Genomic DNA, 15,233 nt, shown 5'->3' on the forward strand with positions numbered 1-15,233 from the left:
GTATTTTTGTTGTTGAGGATATTCCGACGACAGCGTATAAACTCAACCACAGCTCGAACTGTTCTGCCCTCAAGTGAGAGTTCACGAACAAAGAATAAGACGATACATTTCTAAAATGTTTTACCAATGTAAACATGAGTAAAACAGGATCATAAAGAATCACCCAAAAAAATTATCCACCAAGTCCGTTCGTTACATTGTTGCAACACTTCGAGCTCCAAGCGCCATCTGCCGGTGGAACGCAATCATTGCTGACTGATTGATTAAGCAAAGGAAACAATGACAAGTCTGATCTTTTATTTAAGTTTCACTTGTGATGTAACAAATACTTGCAGTAGTCTGCGGAATATAAATATAGTCATGTGTGACGGGTAGAAGCATGCGTGTAGGGTGCAAAGGAATTTCATCAGCAACATACTAACAGGTTGTCTTTACTCGCAAAGTTCATGTTTCTCCAAGGCGGACTTAGTTCAACTGTAGGAAAAAAGAGGCGTCTAACTAAAGGCACGCGTATAAGATGACAGTGAAAATGGAACATTCAAACAAGGCTGTGGAAACCGTGGCGGCCTGTCCGTCACTTTAAAAATGTGCGATGGCAGGATGTTTGAAACCAAATGATTGCCAAATGATTCGGTCCCTCGGAACATTAAGTCCAAAGTGTCATTTTAAAAGGTCAGTTTTAGTCTTCATTCTCCAGATGAGTGTTTCATTTTCACGTTTCACGTCACAATGACCTCCACAGGCTGGCTCGAGGTCATTGTCACCTCAGCGAGCTTTTCCACTGATTGTCTACCTCACATTATTTCCTTTCATAAGCGTCTAAAGAATGTTTGCAAGCATTTCAGCTTTAGTGATATTGACCTTCTTTTTTTAGTGGAATTTAGAAAAACATTTACAGTGGTCTGAACTTCGTGGTTCAACAGTAACTGGACTATTCCGCTAAGGACTGCTAAGCTCGGGACGGCACTGCAGAAGATGGTCTTATTTGAAGTAGTGGAATACAACAAGTTCATTGGTGATACATTTTTAGGTGTGTTGCCGAGATTTCTTTTCTGACAGAAAGCAAAATTAAAAGACGTGCGTAACGATTTTTCACGAGAGAATCTCGAGGTCACTCGAGTGTTAGTTATATGTGGAAGCACGGAATGTTTTTTTTTGTTTTTGTTTTTGTTACAAATGTTGTACAGATGTACTGCCGGGCTCCAAAATGCCGTAAGCTTCAAATCATTGGCCAGCCAAGTGATCCTCTGCTGCAACGAGGCAAATCAGCTTGGGGAAGACACACGCCTTGCTCCCATGGTCCAAGAACTCTTCAGCAGGGGGCAGCAGATTCAGCTCCTGGGGACTTTTGCTTAGCCGCGAAGGCCACTCATCTTCTGCTTCCACCAAGCTCACGGCTGATTTTTTGCTGTGTGATAGCAGGACGTATGAAATGGCAGAATGAATATCAAAATGGCGCGTGAAGGTGTTGAAAGCAGGTTAATAGGAAGAGATGTCGGAGGAGCTGCTGCTATTGCTGGTGGAGGTCTGGGCCCTCTTGATGTACAGGTTGAGCAGTTTCATCTGGAAAGGAAACATCAGCACAGGTTGAGAGCAGCTGATGGCTTGATCGGTCGATGGCGGGAATTACCTTGCTACCGGTGAGCTGAGACAGGAAGGGCTTGAGCTCCTCGCCGATCACGGCGTAGATGGCCACGAGGCAGAAGACGCTGGCCTTCCTCACGCTGCTTTCCGTGTCGTCGTAGCCCTGCGCCGGCAAAACGCATTCAACCCACGGAAGCCGGACGGCTGAGAAGATTGAGCTGGATTGAGAAGTTCCGCTTCACCTGCAGTAGACCCGGAATGATGTCGTGCAGCAGCTGAAGCAACGGCTCCTTTGTGATGCGTTCCACGGCCCTGGTCTGCATCTTGATGGCGGCCAGGTTGATGGGGTAGTCGGCCGTCTGCACGATGGGGCAAAGCACCTTGATGCACTGCTCCGGCTGGATGGAGCCGGCCAGCGTGGACGCGGCCTCCTCTGACGCGCGCACCACCTTCGACACACGGATGCCATTACTCGTCCCGATGGAACACACGGCGTCGTTCGTACTCACCTCCTTGTGCGAGTCTTTATGAGCCTCCAGTGTCTTCATTATGGTGAGTTCGGCGTAGTTCTTGAAGCGACCCGGTTGGTTTCTCAGGATCTCCTTCAGGACTCTCAAGGACAGGGCCCGGATCATGTGCTGAGCAGAGTCCGAAATGAAAATGCAACAAAGGCAGGGCCGCTGCAACTTGACTCAAAGTGGCCCAAAAGGGTCAGCATCAAAATAAAGGCTTCAATGTCATTTTATCTTGGACCCGGCGCTTCTGCTGCCACTTACGTCTTTGTCTCCCAGCATCTCCAGGAGAAGCAGCAACATGGTCTTGAAGTGCTCGTCCCAAACCACCTGCACGTCCTCCCGTGACACCTTGAGAAGCTCCAGCAGGGTGGCGCGGCGCTCCTCCACGCTGCGCTCCTCGGTGGCACACTCGCCCGCCGGGCCCTGCGACAGCTCCTTCAGCAGCTCTCCCACCAGCTGCTCGGTAACTCCTGCCAGAGATCACGTCGTCGGTGCAATTCTGTGAGTTGTGACTTTACAGTACGCATCTACCTGGGATATTTCTGGGGTTCTGGATCTTGTTTTTGGCAGACTCGTGCTGGCGTCCTGCAGGTGACGACAGGAGATGAATTTTAGTCTGGTGTCCAATTGTTCTCAATGGAACACTCGTGAGTGATGCACCATTGAGCCGCAGCTCCATGCTGTCGTAGTTGTGCGGGTTGTATTCTCGGAAACGCTGCAGCGTGAACGAGCGTGGCGAAGGGGTGTTCAGTAACGACGTCTTGTTGTCCAGAGCTGTTCGCCCGGCCTCCATCGAATCACCGTAAAGTTTGAGGTTAGAGTGCGAAGGAGAACCACCTTCAACCTATGGAAGAAGAACAGATGATTAGTATCGGGGGGGGGGGTGGCATCAGTGTAGAAGAATAAGATGAACGGTGTGCTCCAGTCACCCCAAGGTCCCGCATTCCATCTCGCTTGTACAGCTCCATGTGCTCTTCTTGGCTGCGGAAGCTGAAGTTCTGAATGGCTTCAGTGACGCCACGCAGGGAACTGTAGATCTCTTCAGAGTTCAGGTTCTCACTATCGCACTCCAGCATGCTGCGGAGGGAACATATAAAATGGATGACAAGATCTCGTGTTCATTCATACATTAAAAGCCGCCGACTATTCGACCGAAAGGCAGCTTGCAAAATATTTGACACCACCTTCTGGAGATCGGAAAACGTACCTGGGAGAAAGCCCTCCTTGCGAGTAGGTGGTGGGAGATGTCAGCGGGCTGCTGCGGCTGCTCGACTGGCGTGGAGTCGTTCGACCCGTCGAGCTGCCGGGAGACGCCTGCGCAACACGCGCGTCTCAGGAAAACTGAAAGATGCATTTGCGTGTGGCGGGATGACGTTACCATGGCGATGCCGCTCGTGCTCCTCAGGTGGTTGTGTAACAGCTTGGTGGTCCCATCTTGGAAGGTTTTGGGCAAAGCGCCGAGGAGCATGGTGAACTCGGGCGTGTTGAGCTCAAACAGGGCGATGAGCACCACTTGGGCCGCCTGCACGAAAGCATGGAGGCACTTTTTGAGACTCGCTGCTCACTATTTCTTGCCACTTTTGGGATGCACAAAGTCAAAGCTGGTGCTAAAATCATTTGATGAAACTGGGCAAGGAGCCCGGTTTGCAAAAAGTCTTGGAAACTTTCCATGGGAATTCAAATGCACAGAGCTTTATTTATACTTGAATATGATACCGTTCCAAAAATTCCCAGCTAAATTTCCCATGGAAATAGATCAGAAACAAAAAGGAGAAGCAGAGCTCCGAAACATGTCATGCTGTTTTCTACCTGCTTGCACCTCTCCTCCAGGTTGCCCTCTCCAGGCAGAGAGGCCACGGTGCCGGCTCGGCCTGACAAATCCTCCCAGTTATGAAGGGTCTGGGGGTTTGTTGAATGAAATAAATGCTGATTGCGGAAACAAATCCAGATGTGAAAACAAAAACCCAAAAAAAGCGTGCAACCAAACTAGAACAAAATAAATATGGAGAATGTCGAAGAAACTGAAAAATGTGGGGAAAGAGGACGGCGATATCCAAACGGGCCTACCTTGCGGACATCGGAACTTTTGGGTTCGGTGGTCCACGTGATGATGCGCGAGACGGCCAGGCGCGTCTCGCTGGTGTTGACAAAGTCGGCCGGGTCCATCCGCCGCGCTAGCGCCTCGATGTAGCGCAGAATGGCCACCTTGACCTTCAAGTTGGGCGTCTGGGTCTGATCCACGATGAAGCGCATCAGGATGTTGAACTGCTGCTCGTACGGGAAGGATTCACTGGAGGAGACAAACAAACCAAGCGTCTCATCCACCTGCGCCAACTCATTTCCATTCCAATCGCCTCTTATCCACACCAGGTGACATCCAGCGCCTTTTGAACTTTGGCCTGAACGGAGCCCAGGAGGTCAGCGCCCATTTTCTTCAGCAGCTGGGTGAGTAGGATGAAAAGCCAGTCGAGTAGATCTTCCCGGTGCAGAACAATGAAGTCCACCAGAGTCTCCAGGAACATGCTGAAGACCTGAGCGCGCGCAACACGTTACAGGGCAAAGGTCAGTGTTTCACGCGGTCGGTGAGCGAGCGAGCGATCGATGGAGAAGAGCAAAAACTTACTCTCTGGTGAGTCCACACAAGTGAGGAGTCATGCCAACATAAAATGACAAGTTAGTTGTTAAACAAGACCTGATGGGATGGACGCTTTGTATTTCATGCGCGTTACCTTGCTGTGAGGATCTGCAAACATCCTGGTGAAGATCTCGCAGAGTCTTTTCAGCTCCACGCGACTGAGACACAGTCACACACACACGGGTTTGGGTTGGATGGTATAAAATGCTGACTCCCAACAGGAAGTGAGATAATCAAGCTTGTTTTTTTTTTTAGAAGATGTTCTCAAGCCTGCCTTGGAAGTTCCTAACCTGAGCATAATATGGCTCCTCAGCACGTTCTGCAGTCCCAGCAGGCCCTCCTTTCTCTCCGACCAATTGGCGCTGGCGCAGTGGTTGAGGATTTCAGCCACGTCGTCGGTATGACGCACGGCGCCGTTGCGGGAGCCGTACGAGCGTTCCGAACAGGCGCTGGAGGCGTCGCTGTTGGCGTCGTCGTCGGAGAACATACCCGGCGATTCAAAATGGCGGCGCGCTGAGCGCTGCTGCAGAAAAAAGAGTCACACAGTTGGATGCTGCTGACGTCTTTCCCGAGATCAGTCGTGCTTCTCATGCGGTGAGAAATATCGGCAGCTATCGTATTAGGACGGGGCCGGCCGGGTTGTTAGCGAGGGGCGACTGTGTGTGAAAACACAAGCTCAATCACAGATCCATGATCTGATTGACATGATATGACGATGTTTCATGCTCATGCACACATCAGCACTTGTACCTTACTCCTCGACTCTCCTAAGAGCTGAAATGTACAAAGGTCCAGGAGGGAGGAAATCAATTTTCTGATGTACGACATAATCGATTCCATGAAACAGCGCGTTTTCTTTTTCGGAAAGGCTTCTCACCAGAGCATCGGCAACCGCCGCTTCCACCTCGGTGCCCGTGTTGAGAATCCTCATGGCATTGACGGAGGCCGAGATCCGAGCCTGGTGAGACAGACGGTCTGACGGAGAAAAATTGTCAGCGAGTGCGAGGAAGACAAACTGGACCAGATACTTTTTAATAAGAAAAAGTCCAACTCAATAAGTGCGAATTGCTGGAGCGGATCAGAGATTAGCACCATTGATAAGACGACATTTGATTTGGAGTCGGAGCGATTTATCGCACACTGAAGCAAAAGATGACATCCAACCAGAGGCATGCAGGAAATAAAACGACCGGGACAAAGTAGAGAATGTTCAGGAAAGACATTTAGCGACGGTAGTATTTGATTTCTTGGCGTACGCCTGATGGGCGGGCGGGGTCACCAATGTGAGCGAGCGCTTACTCACCCAGGGGGGAGAAACCCCTGGAGGGGCTGGTGTCACGGCTGCTCTCGCGACTGGTTTCGCGGCTGCAGCCCTGACTCATACTGAGACGAGGGATTCGGCTCCGTGCTGGAGTGGTGAGACACAGACGGACAGACAGACAGGCGGGCGGGCGGACGGACAGAGAGCAGCGCAGGGCGAGAGGTTAGCGGCAAGCATCGGCTCTTAAGCACGTTGAGCTACGCGGGGAGCGTTAGTCATGCGAGACAAGAAAGAGAGTGTTAACTGGACGGGAAGGAACAACAGCGTATCTTTTGCCCTCAACAAGAGACTAATTACGCTAACATCGTTGTGGATTTGGCGCTGAGATGATTTGCAAGCAGTCCTCACCAGAGCCCGATCTGGTGGGGCTGGTCTCCCGACTGCAGCCCTGGCTGCGGTGGCCTCGTGGGCGCCGACTGTTACTCAGCCCGCTGCTGGCGGGAACGGGAGAGTTGCCCACGGGCACCCTGACCATCCTGCCGTGGGTAGAGCCCAGCATTCGTCCCGGGGAACCGGACCTGCTGCCGGCTAAAGCGCGGAAGTTCAGATCAGTGACAAGTCGACGGCGTGGTTGTCTTATTTCGGCTTGCTTACGTTGGGACTGTGAGACCACTTTCCCTTTGCTGCGGCCCCGCCCGTCGGGCACTGACGGACGCTTTCCCGCGCTGGTCTTCTGCGTTCGGACGCGACCTAGAAAGTCCGAAGAGAGGAATAGTGAGATCGGAATCGGCCTCCGAATGCACGTAGCTTAGCATTTGCTTTAACTGACCGGCAAAAGAGCCCAGGGGAGACACATAAGGGGGGGTTAAAGGTCAGGAATTGGCACTCACCGAGCGAAGCGTAAGATCCGGGAGGCAGAGCGGAGGCGGAGCTAAAGGACAAAGGGGAAGCTTGCACCGCCGAGGCTACCGTGGGCATCCGGGTGCGGGCGCTGGCTGCCGCATTGACGTCCACGTCGCTGCAAGAACGCTGGAGGGTGCCGGGGGAGGAGGTGCCGGTGGGGGGTCGAGAGGATTTGGACGCTTTGGCTAAAAATGATCATGAAAGGAAAAAAAATGTTAAACTACTTGATGTGGGCTGGAAAAGTCAGTTTGGGATTAGGTCGAAACGAGATTCGCGCTCTTACGTTTGGCCACGTTTCTTCCGGTGTTGCTTCTCGGAGACAAAGTTCGACTAGAAACGGCGACGACAAAGCAAAAACGGGCCTTTGTGAAAAGACACGAAAAGGAAGAGCTGCGTCGAATTGAACTTTAAAGATCTCACTTCAGGCTCTCTTGTGAGGAGGATGAGGAATGATCAGATGGAGGAAGTGACATCAAAGTATCGCCACTCCGCAAGTGAGCCTGCAAAGCTTTTTGATAAGACGACTCCAAGCGCTGGAACAGTTGCTCCGCCTCCCGACTGAAGTGGCTTTGGAAGTTCCAGTAACACCTGTGGGGACGCCGCCAGATGTCATTTTGGGACTCCGAATCAACAGTGATGAAAACAAATGTTCCGCACTTACTTCCTGGCCACGGAGCGCACCTCGGCATCTGCGTCGTGAATACCTTTCTTTAGAGTTTCCATTAACACGGCTACGTGCCTGCCGGGTCACACATCAACACATAGCAGGACACACACACACACACTAACAATCCGAGAGCTCCCCTGGTATGGAGGTTCAGCTCACGTTTCCCCCAAGCGGCAGTGATGGCGGCAGCCATGCAGAAATACAATGTGTCTTTTACACAGGCAGCCTCCCCTCCCCTCCCCCCTGCCAGATTTAGTGTCATGTTACCATGAAAGAATAACCCCCCCCCCCTGCTGATGTTAGCACTTTCACTCAGTAGAATTGTCACAGTTGCTGCTTTTACTGCGGGACTGCAACTGGTGATTACTTTCAAAATTGATTTATCTGTATCTTATTTTGCGGCTTAAGAATCAATCAAGTAGACTAAAAGACAAACTATGGAACTGTGGATCGAGCTTCGCGTCATGTGCCCTCTTTCGTCATCACACATCGCTCATGTTTCCTCACCTCTCCAGAGAGTTTGTGTGCCACTCCTTCAGTTGCAGGTCCAAGAGGTCATAGCATCGCCTAGGACACACACACACACAACAACAACAAATTATTTATTACATATGATTAATTATATTCTTTTGTTTGAAAATAAAATATAACCATTAAAATTATATATTATATATATATATATATATATATACACACACACACATGTATATATATATATATATATATATATATATATATACACATATATATAAAATGTTTGAAAATAAAATATAAACATTAAAATATATATATATATATATAAATTTGAAAATGAAATATAAGCATTTCTAAACTGACAGACAAATTTAATCTTTTCAACTTTTTTGTTGCTAACCTTCTGACAGCCACAGACTTGGAGATGCAGTTGCTGGTGATGATAGGGATCAGACGAGGGTAGTGTGTGTGCTGCAAAACACACACACACACACACACACACACAGTCAGTACATTAGTGCTATGTTGCGCTCATTTTGAGAACATCAATTTTCAAGAAGCGGTGAAGTACTTTTAGTATGAGGCGGATGGCAGCCACACCGGAGGTGGCCATGACTTTGGCACTATTGGGGACCAGGTTCAGGAGACTCGGCATGACGGCCTCGGCGGCGTGATCAAAGCGGCTGCCGAGCACTGAGGACAGGTATCTGCGGAGCACAAGCAACTTAGACTTGACTGAACATTTTGTGTCAAGTACATCAAGATTTGAGGTGGTCATACCCCAGAGTGATACAGGCTTCCCGAACCACCTGCGAACGCAGATCCTTGGCTGACAGTACGAACGCCGACTCCAGGAGCCGCAGCTGCTGCGGGAAGCCGTCAAACTCTGCCGCTCCGGCCAACATCAGCGAGCGCACCTTCTTCAGCTGAAAGGGTCCGACCAGGCCATGAAGCGCGGTCGACGACATCGACTCCAAAAATGACCACTTACCGCTGCAACTCGGAGCTCCCAGTCGCGCTTGTCATCCGAGAGCACGTCTCGGATTTTGACCATGGCCTCCTCCACCTCCCTGTTGGAGTAAATCTGACGGAGAACATGCGGTCAGCTGACCGTGTGGCGGACAAAGTCTCGACTCCAACGAACCTGCATAGTGGGAACATCGTCAAAGGCCTGAATGAAGTCAGCCTCGTCCACCGCGCCAGCAGTGGACCCATCTCTCCCTGCAACCGACAAAAACACAGTTGACGTGGTGACCTCGTTGATTTTTGTCTCAGTGGAAAAAAAGAGAGCTCTGACCTGCTGATTTGGAGACAGGGCGTCGCAACGAACCCACGCCGGTCTTCCTCCCGGCCAACAATTCTCCTTTGGACGAGGACGAAGAGCAGCCACCGTCCAGCGAATCGCCATCCTCAGAGTTTTTATCTGGGGCAGGCGGGAAAGGTGAAAAGTCACACGGGGAGATTGGTGAGCTGGGAGGCACAAGTGTGCATCTCAACAATGTGGCGTGGGCAGGCGTGCGTGCGTGCCGTGCCCTGTCTGCATTTCGAATGAAAATGGCCACAAGCAAGAGGACAAGCACATTCCTCCAGCCTCAATCACAACAATCAGTCCACTGTCACCGGTGATGACAAACTCATTTCGAGGACAGACCACAGACATGGCTAACAAAGGTCAGCAAACACAAGCAATTTTTTGCAACTCCGCCCGACATGCTCACACCCAAACACGCAACTGCTCTTTTCCCTTCCTGAACTGTCAGCCAGAGCACAAAGATGGGGATGCTCCTCCCCTGGTGTCTAAAACTACACAGTATGCCTTACAATAATAAAAAAAATAAAAAAAATCAGCCACACATAGTACTTTGTCTATGAGAGCCAGACTGCCGGCTTCATCACATCCTTTATCATCTATCAGCCCCTTCCACTCGTTCATCATCATTCATAATTTGCTTCTCTTGGCAATCAAGAGGAAGCGCTCACAGGAACAGATCCGCCTGCAGACCAGTTTCCTCAGCATGCCGACAGTCAGGTGGTCCGGCAGTCATCCGCGGTCCTCTCATCTCCGGGAGGGAAATGGAGTCAGCCCGCTCGCCCCCCACCCTCTCATATTGAAGTCATTATTCCCGAGCAACACATGGAGACCACACGCCGACCTCAGCAAACACGCACGGCGGCGTGGTTGGTGATGGAGAGAGCAGGAAGTGTGGGTGGAGACAATGGGAGGTGTATGAACGCGAGATTTGCTTGTGGGTGGAGCCAAACAGAGGGGCGGCCATTGTGTGTGCGCCTCCGGGAAGGTGGAGGAGGATGGAGAGCGAGAGTGTGTGTCAACAGCTACACACACTGCAAAATGCCTTTATGATGACAAAGAAAGTCAAATCCCACAAGTGTGACAAAGTCTCTCTTTCCTGAAAGAGGATGAATGGCAACGCCCTGAATTTACCGCAAACGACCAGCAAGGGGCGCTGTTACTAACAAATCCACCAACAATATTTTACGATTTGATCACGTCACTGCCAGGCATTATAAAAGCAATCATCTCCGTGGTTGAATGATTACAATCCCTACGCGTCCTCTTTATGTTTCAAGTCAAATCAGGAACATTGCAATTAAGAGAAATGACATCCACCCCGCAAAAAAAAGGAAACATAGATTATTAAAACCTACCTGACACAGGTGACAGGATCATGTTCCCCGACCTTTGGACCTCATCAAATTTACTAAAGATGACATTCAACCTGGAAAAAAATCTGCATGTTAATGGGCTGCTGTGAATGAAGCGTTGGCGTGTGGCGTATGGAAACACACCGCGACTGAGGTAGGCCCTTCTTTCCCAGGTCGATCCTCACTCGCTCACCGACGTGGCGGTAGATCTCAACCAGACAGCTCATGGCTCCATCGCGCACCTAACAAAATAATTGTACAGGTTATTATTCACGATATTATGTTACAGTATGGAATTAATAAGTGTCTCCTAATCTGTGTTCAACTTCTTCTGCGGCAATAATAATAATATGCAATAAAATAACTTTAGCAGAAGGCAAGGACAAAATATTTTCAGAGGAAAGGCATGTTGTACCTGACTTGTGGGATCTCCCAGGAGATTACAAATGTGAGGAACTATTTTGCTAAGTGTCAGGCTCTGCGAACCAAACCTGAAAACAATTGTGGGAAAAAAAAGACGATATAAATATAAACAAGAACTTTCTCCAAAGTATGAAAATGATTTTAACTCAATTTTAATTGGTAAAGACAATTCAAACTAAATGGTTAAGACAAGGAAAACTTTGTTGTTGACAAATGACTTCTTCCAAGTGTTGCATCATGATGTAAGCTTACACATTTAAGGTGGAGTTGAGACAAAGGCAGAGTCCTTCTCGAGTTCGGTTGTTCTTATGTTTGAAGCCTCCCATTATGCGCTCCCAAACATACTGACATAGCAGAAATAAAAGGAATTCATCGTCAAAAATGACAGTTGACATTCTACTACGTGCATGCAAATATTATTTCCCCCTCACCTGTGGGTTGGCAGCCTGGTCCATGATTTTAAGTAGAAGTGCTTGGTCCTGGTCACGCACTTGATCCTTGGCATCTCCCAGACGATCTATTAAACTGGGAAGAACTGGAAAAAAAAAAACAGATGTCCCCACACATGATTTGTAGTTTTATTTCTAAAATGTTTCAAAGTGTCAAAAGGCTCACCTGTTCCAACCTGTGTCCTGAATTTTTCCTGCAGTCTGCTGACTAATGCAGACAGAAGGTCCATCCCCAACAAAACCACCTAATACACACACATTAGCACATAAAAAAACACCCCTTGAATGACTAAAACACACATAAAGAAGACATTTAATATTCATTCACGGCATCAGTGCAAGAGCTGATTATTATCGATTACTTTATTATTATCATAATTATTATTGTAGTAATGGCGGTGGTATAGATACAGCATTTCTTAATTATAAAAAAGACATTTTGGTCTTTTGTCCAATTTGTACTTTATTCATCTACAAACTTACTATTGTATATATTTGTATTTACAAATTTCAACTATTTTTGGATATTGTGTATTATTTCAGTGATAAGTTTTGTTTTTCACTTTTTAGTGGAGTAACCTCATTCCATAAAATGCATCTAAAATACCACCACTAGAGGGCAGAAGCGTAAACGAGATGAAAGCTACACGGCATTGTGGGTAACAATATAAAACCTGGACTTTTAGAACAGTGGAGTCCACAATTAACGCTTGTTTCTTACAAACACAATATCATTTCCGTATCTAGGTGTCTAAAAAGCAAATAAGTTAAGTAAATAAATAAGTTGGGCGTGACGTCATCAACAACCGTGAGTGAGTTCTTTGCCCACATTGCATTAGTCTCCTGCCGGGACCGCGCACGCGCATCCATCCTCGTCATGGGGTGACTGGGAAACTCAATGAACGTCTAGTGAGAGTTTCCCTGCTGACACCATAACACAACACTTACGCACCTCCCGAATCTCAGATTTGGGTTCTGGTGCAATTTTTGGAAACTCCTGCACAGCTCAACGTGCAATAAATATCCAAGAAGTCAATGAAACAGCCGCCTGGCGGTAGACAGGAGAACTGCACTAACGTCACAAATATAGCCAAGTAAACATTTTCCACTATTCGTGGCATTTCTGATGAATTCCGATTATTCCATGACGCCTTTTGACATGTAAATCCAGCCTGAAAACGTTGATTCACTGGCTGCCATTTCATAAATTAAAAATAGTAATTCAGCATCTTGCATTTATTCTGTCAATTAAAATGTTGTTTTCACTTGTCGCTTTTGTGTGGGGGTTTATCTCGATTGTTATTTTATCTGTTTTTTTGAATAATCCTTTCTTTGCCTCTTTGGAGCACTTTGGATGTCCTTTGTGTAGGAATAATATATGAATACACTTGGCTTGCCTCTAGTGACCATTATATAAAAAAATGTCAAATAACAACAAAATCTACTGGCAACTTTGGAGTTGCCTCTATGGGCAGGGAGGGAAGAAAGAGAGTGTCAGCGTGCTTAATTCTTGCACGCCTTGTCAAACACGTGCACGTGCACGCACACACGGCCAGCGTTCCCAATTTTGCGTGTCTGAAGCTGCAAAGGGGGCAAGGCTCTGGTGGCTGTGAGCTTAATTTATCACCACCATTAGCCCAAATTCATCTAGGACTGGCACTTCATCGTTCTTCTCATGAATGTTACAGATCACTTATTCCAAGCCGCTGTGCCGTACGAAATTGTAACTTGTTTACTACAAATCACGTGGCTCTCTTTATCGGTCAATGTCAGCCACTCGGAATGACAAATCTATTTAAGAATGTCAATCTGATGTGGATTATGACGGTAGATTCAAGTGTGGAAAAACTGACCTTGAAGTGACTGGAGTTGACCCAAGAGCTGGCCAACGCCTCCACCATTCTGTCCAGGGTACCCTGGTCCTGCTCAAGATCTGGACATTTGTCCTCTTGCAGGATAAGCTCCACCATCTCCTGGCCCGCCTGCAGCCTCTTGCTCAGGTCCTTGAGCATCACCTGCTGCAGCAAGTATTCCGGGGCCATCACCTCCTCCTCCTCCTCAGCCATCGGAGGGGAACGGACGAGCGCACGCCAACTTCCAGCGAGCTCCTCTTCCCACGTTCAGTCCAACAAAGTCCTGATAGCTGACGAGTCTCTCTGTCGTGTTTTTAAGCCAGTTACGGTTTTAAGGAGGCAGCTGGCGTTACTGGCAGAGTCCCCGTGAATGCCATAATCCCCCACTTGATGGTCCAATTCGCTCTCCTGTGTGATTCTGCTTGAGGACATGAAAAAATAACGAAGTGAAGTAAGTGAAAGAAGGTTGATAGTTCAAGTAATGCTATGTCCATTAAAACGGGATTTAAAAAAAAAAACATAATACATGAGCATCTGATATGTGTTCAAACTCCCTTAACATTTAAATCTGTTTTAAAAAAATTGTTTTCCAGCTGTTTTAGTTAGTTTGTTTTTAAATAAATCGAATACATTGTCAGTATTTTTGTTCTTCACGTGTGTAATTTTATTATTAAAATGTAATCTTATTTGTAATTTCTTAACCTGTATAAAACACAAGGGATTTGCTTTATGTAGGAATTGTCCATACAATACACATAATATGCCCTTGAATACAAGTTTGGCTGCTCGTGACTTTCGGGGTGAACTTATTAATTAGTTCTTTTGAGAGTTAACAGGATAAAATTCAAGTACTTGCGCCACCGTTAGTTGTCTCGGATAGTTTGTTTAGCCGCTAGCTTCCCCGCTAGCAAAGCAGCTAAGCACCGTACGCAGCCTTGGAGCTGAAGTGGCGCAAGTCAGCATTAGCTTAGTTACATTTTAGTTGGATACGCGGCGTGAATTACTCACATAATTATGCGGCGTGGCGTGTATATAAATTATAAATGAATACAGTGACACTCTGGAAATTTACCCACTCACCGGATGGACCAAAGTCAGAAGTGGCGACGCTGCTTCCGTTCATTCAAATCGTAGCCCGTCACATCTTTGGACTCATATGCAAAGAATAATCGAACTATATACATGTCTTCTAAAACATTATTATTCCGTAGTTAAAGGCAGTTAAACGCAAGAAAATAGCCATTTTCCAGGCAAAAATAAAAGTTTGGCCTGCATCGTGTGCCGTAGGAAAAGTGGCTGGGAATGCTGGAGAAGGGCGACACCTTCTGGCAAGATCTGGCCGGTCAGCAATGTGGGCCGTCCAGCTGTCTAACCTTTTGTTTGATTGGACCTTTTACTATGACGTCAGACGCACTTCCTCGTACGTCAGCTTCCTTCCACGTTCAAACTATTGCCATAAATCTTGGATATCTCTCCCAAAGTCAGGGATAGATAGACTCCAGCTCCTGGACTTGAATGAGGATAATTAGCTGCATTAAAAAAAAAAAAAAAAAAAAGCTTTATTTTATCTTGCTCAATATCATGGCACGGACAGACATTAATCCCGTCTGAGTGATGAAAGTGATGAAGTGCTAGTTAAACCTTTTTTTTAGTTTATAATAATAAAATAATAATTTATTATTATTATTATTATTATTATTATAAGATAAAATAATAATTTATTATTATTATTATTATTATTATTATTGTGTACTGAAGGTGAAAGCAGAATTGGTGAATTATGTATGCAAGCATGCACCAATGAG

At 47.3% G+C, this 15,233-nt stretch overlaps 1 protein-coding gene and 1 non-coding gene across 23 annotated transcripts; one reads left to right on the forward strand and one right to left on the reverse strand.

The window, feature by feature from the left end:
• Nucleotides 1-282: 282 nt before the first annotated feature.
• LOC119137041 (CLIP-associating protein 1-A-like) lies at nucleotides 283-14,738 on the reverse strand. Of its 22 annotated transcripts, none has more exons than XM_037276053.1 (40): nucleotides 14,509-14,738; nucleotides 13,429-13,846; nucleotides 11,742-11,820; nucleotides 11,558-11,661; nucleotides 11,379-11,470; nucleotides 11,119-11,194; nucleotides 10,848-10,945; nucleotides 10,707-10,777; nucleotides 9,337-9,462; nucleotides 9,184-9,260; nucleotides 9,031-9,123; nucleotides 8,820-8,965; nucleotides 8,611-8,746; nucleotides 8,440-8,510; nucleotides 8,073-8,132; nucleotides 7,560-7,637; nucleotides 7,319-7,486; nucleotides 7,182-7,228; nucleotides 6,886-7,083; nucleotides 6,650-6,745; nucleotides 6,404-6,583; nucleotides 6,038-6,142; nucleotides 5,612-5,709; nucleotides 5,485-5,508; nucleotides 5,025-5,257; nucleotides 4,829-4,892; nucleotides 4,723-4,725; nucleotides 4,467-4,630; nucleotides 4,167-4,389; nucleotides 3,909-3,998; nucleotides 3,478-3,621; nucleotides 3,307-3,413; nucleotides 3,029-3,176; nucleotides 2,760-2,943; nucleotides 2,631-2,684; nucleotides 2,361-2,569; nucleotides 2,094-2,222; nucleotides 1,827-2,033; nucleotides 1,631-1,747; nucleotides 283-1,563 (listed from the first exon to the last, which is right to left on the reverse strand). In XM_037276053.1, exons 2-40 carry the CDS (start codon nucleotides 13,639-13,641, stop codon nucleotides 1,480-1,482), a joined length of 4,596 nt encoding a protein of 1,531 aa, XP_037131948.1. In that variant the 5' UTR covers nucleotides 13,642-13,846; nucleotides 14,509-14,738; the 3' UTR covers nucleotides 283-1,479. The 22 variants fall into 22 exon arrangements, with proteins under 22 accessions (XP_037131948.1, XP_037131903.1, XP_037131922.1 ...); XM_037276008.1 differs by having other exon boundaries at nucleotides 3,909-4,025; XM_037276027.1 differs by having other exon boundaries at nucleotides 3,909-4,025; nucleotides 13,429-13,849.
• LOC119119849 lies at nucleotides 12,441-12,570 on the forward strand. Its single transcript, XR_005097411.1, has one exon. It is a non-coding gene; the product is annotated as a U4atac minor spliceosomal RNA (small nuclear RNA).
• Nucleotides 14,739-15,233: the final 495 nt, after the last annotated feature.

Source organism: Syngnathus acus, chromosome 2 (assembly GCF_901709675.1).
Source record: "Syngnathus acus chromosome 2, fSynAcu1.2, whole genome shotgun sequence".
In the NCBI taxonomy this organism is placed as follows: Eukaryota; Metazoa; Chordata; class Actinopteri; order Syngnathiformes; family Syngnathidae; genus Syngnathus; species Syngnathus acus.

Coding starts and splice junctions, on each gene's coding strand:
- LOC119137041 (XM_037276008.1), bottom strand. CDS start 13,641: ATGGCTGAGGAGGAGGAGGAGGTGATGGCCCCGGAATACTTGCTGCAG. Junction 11,195..11,378: donor CTCAACTCCACCTTAAATGT/GTAAGCTTACAT, acceptor AATTGTTTTCAG/GTTTGGTTCGCAGAGCCTGA. Junction 8,966..9,030: donor GGGAGCTCCGAGTTGCAGCG/GTAAGTGGTCAT, acceptor GGACCCTTTCAG/CTGAAGAAGGTGCGCTCGCT.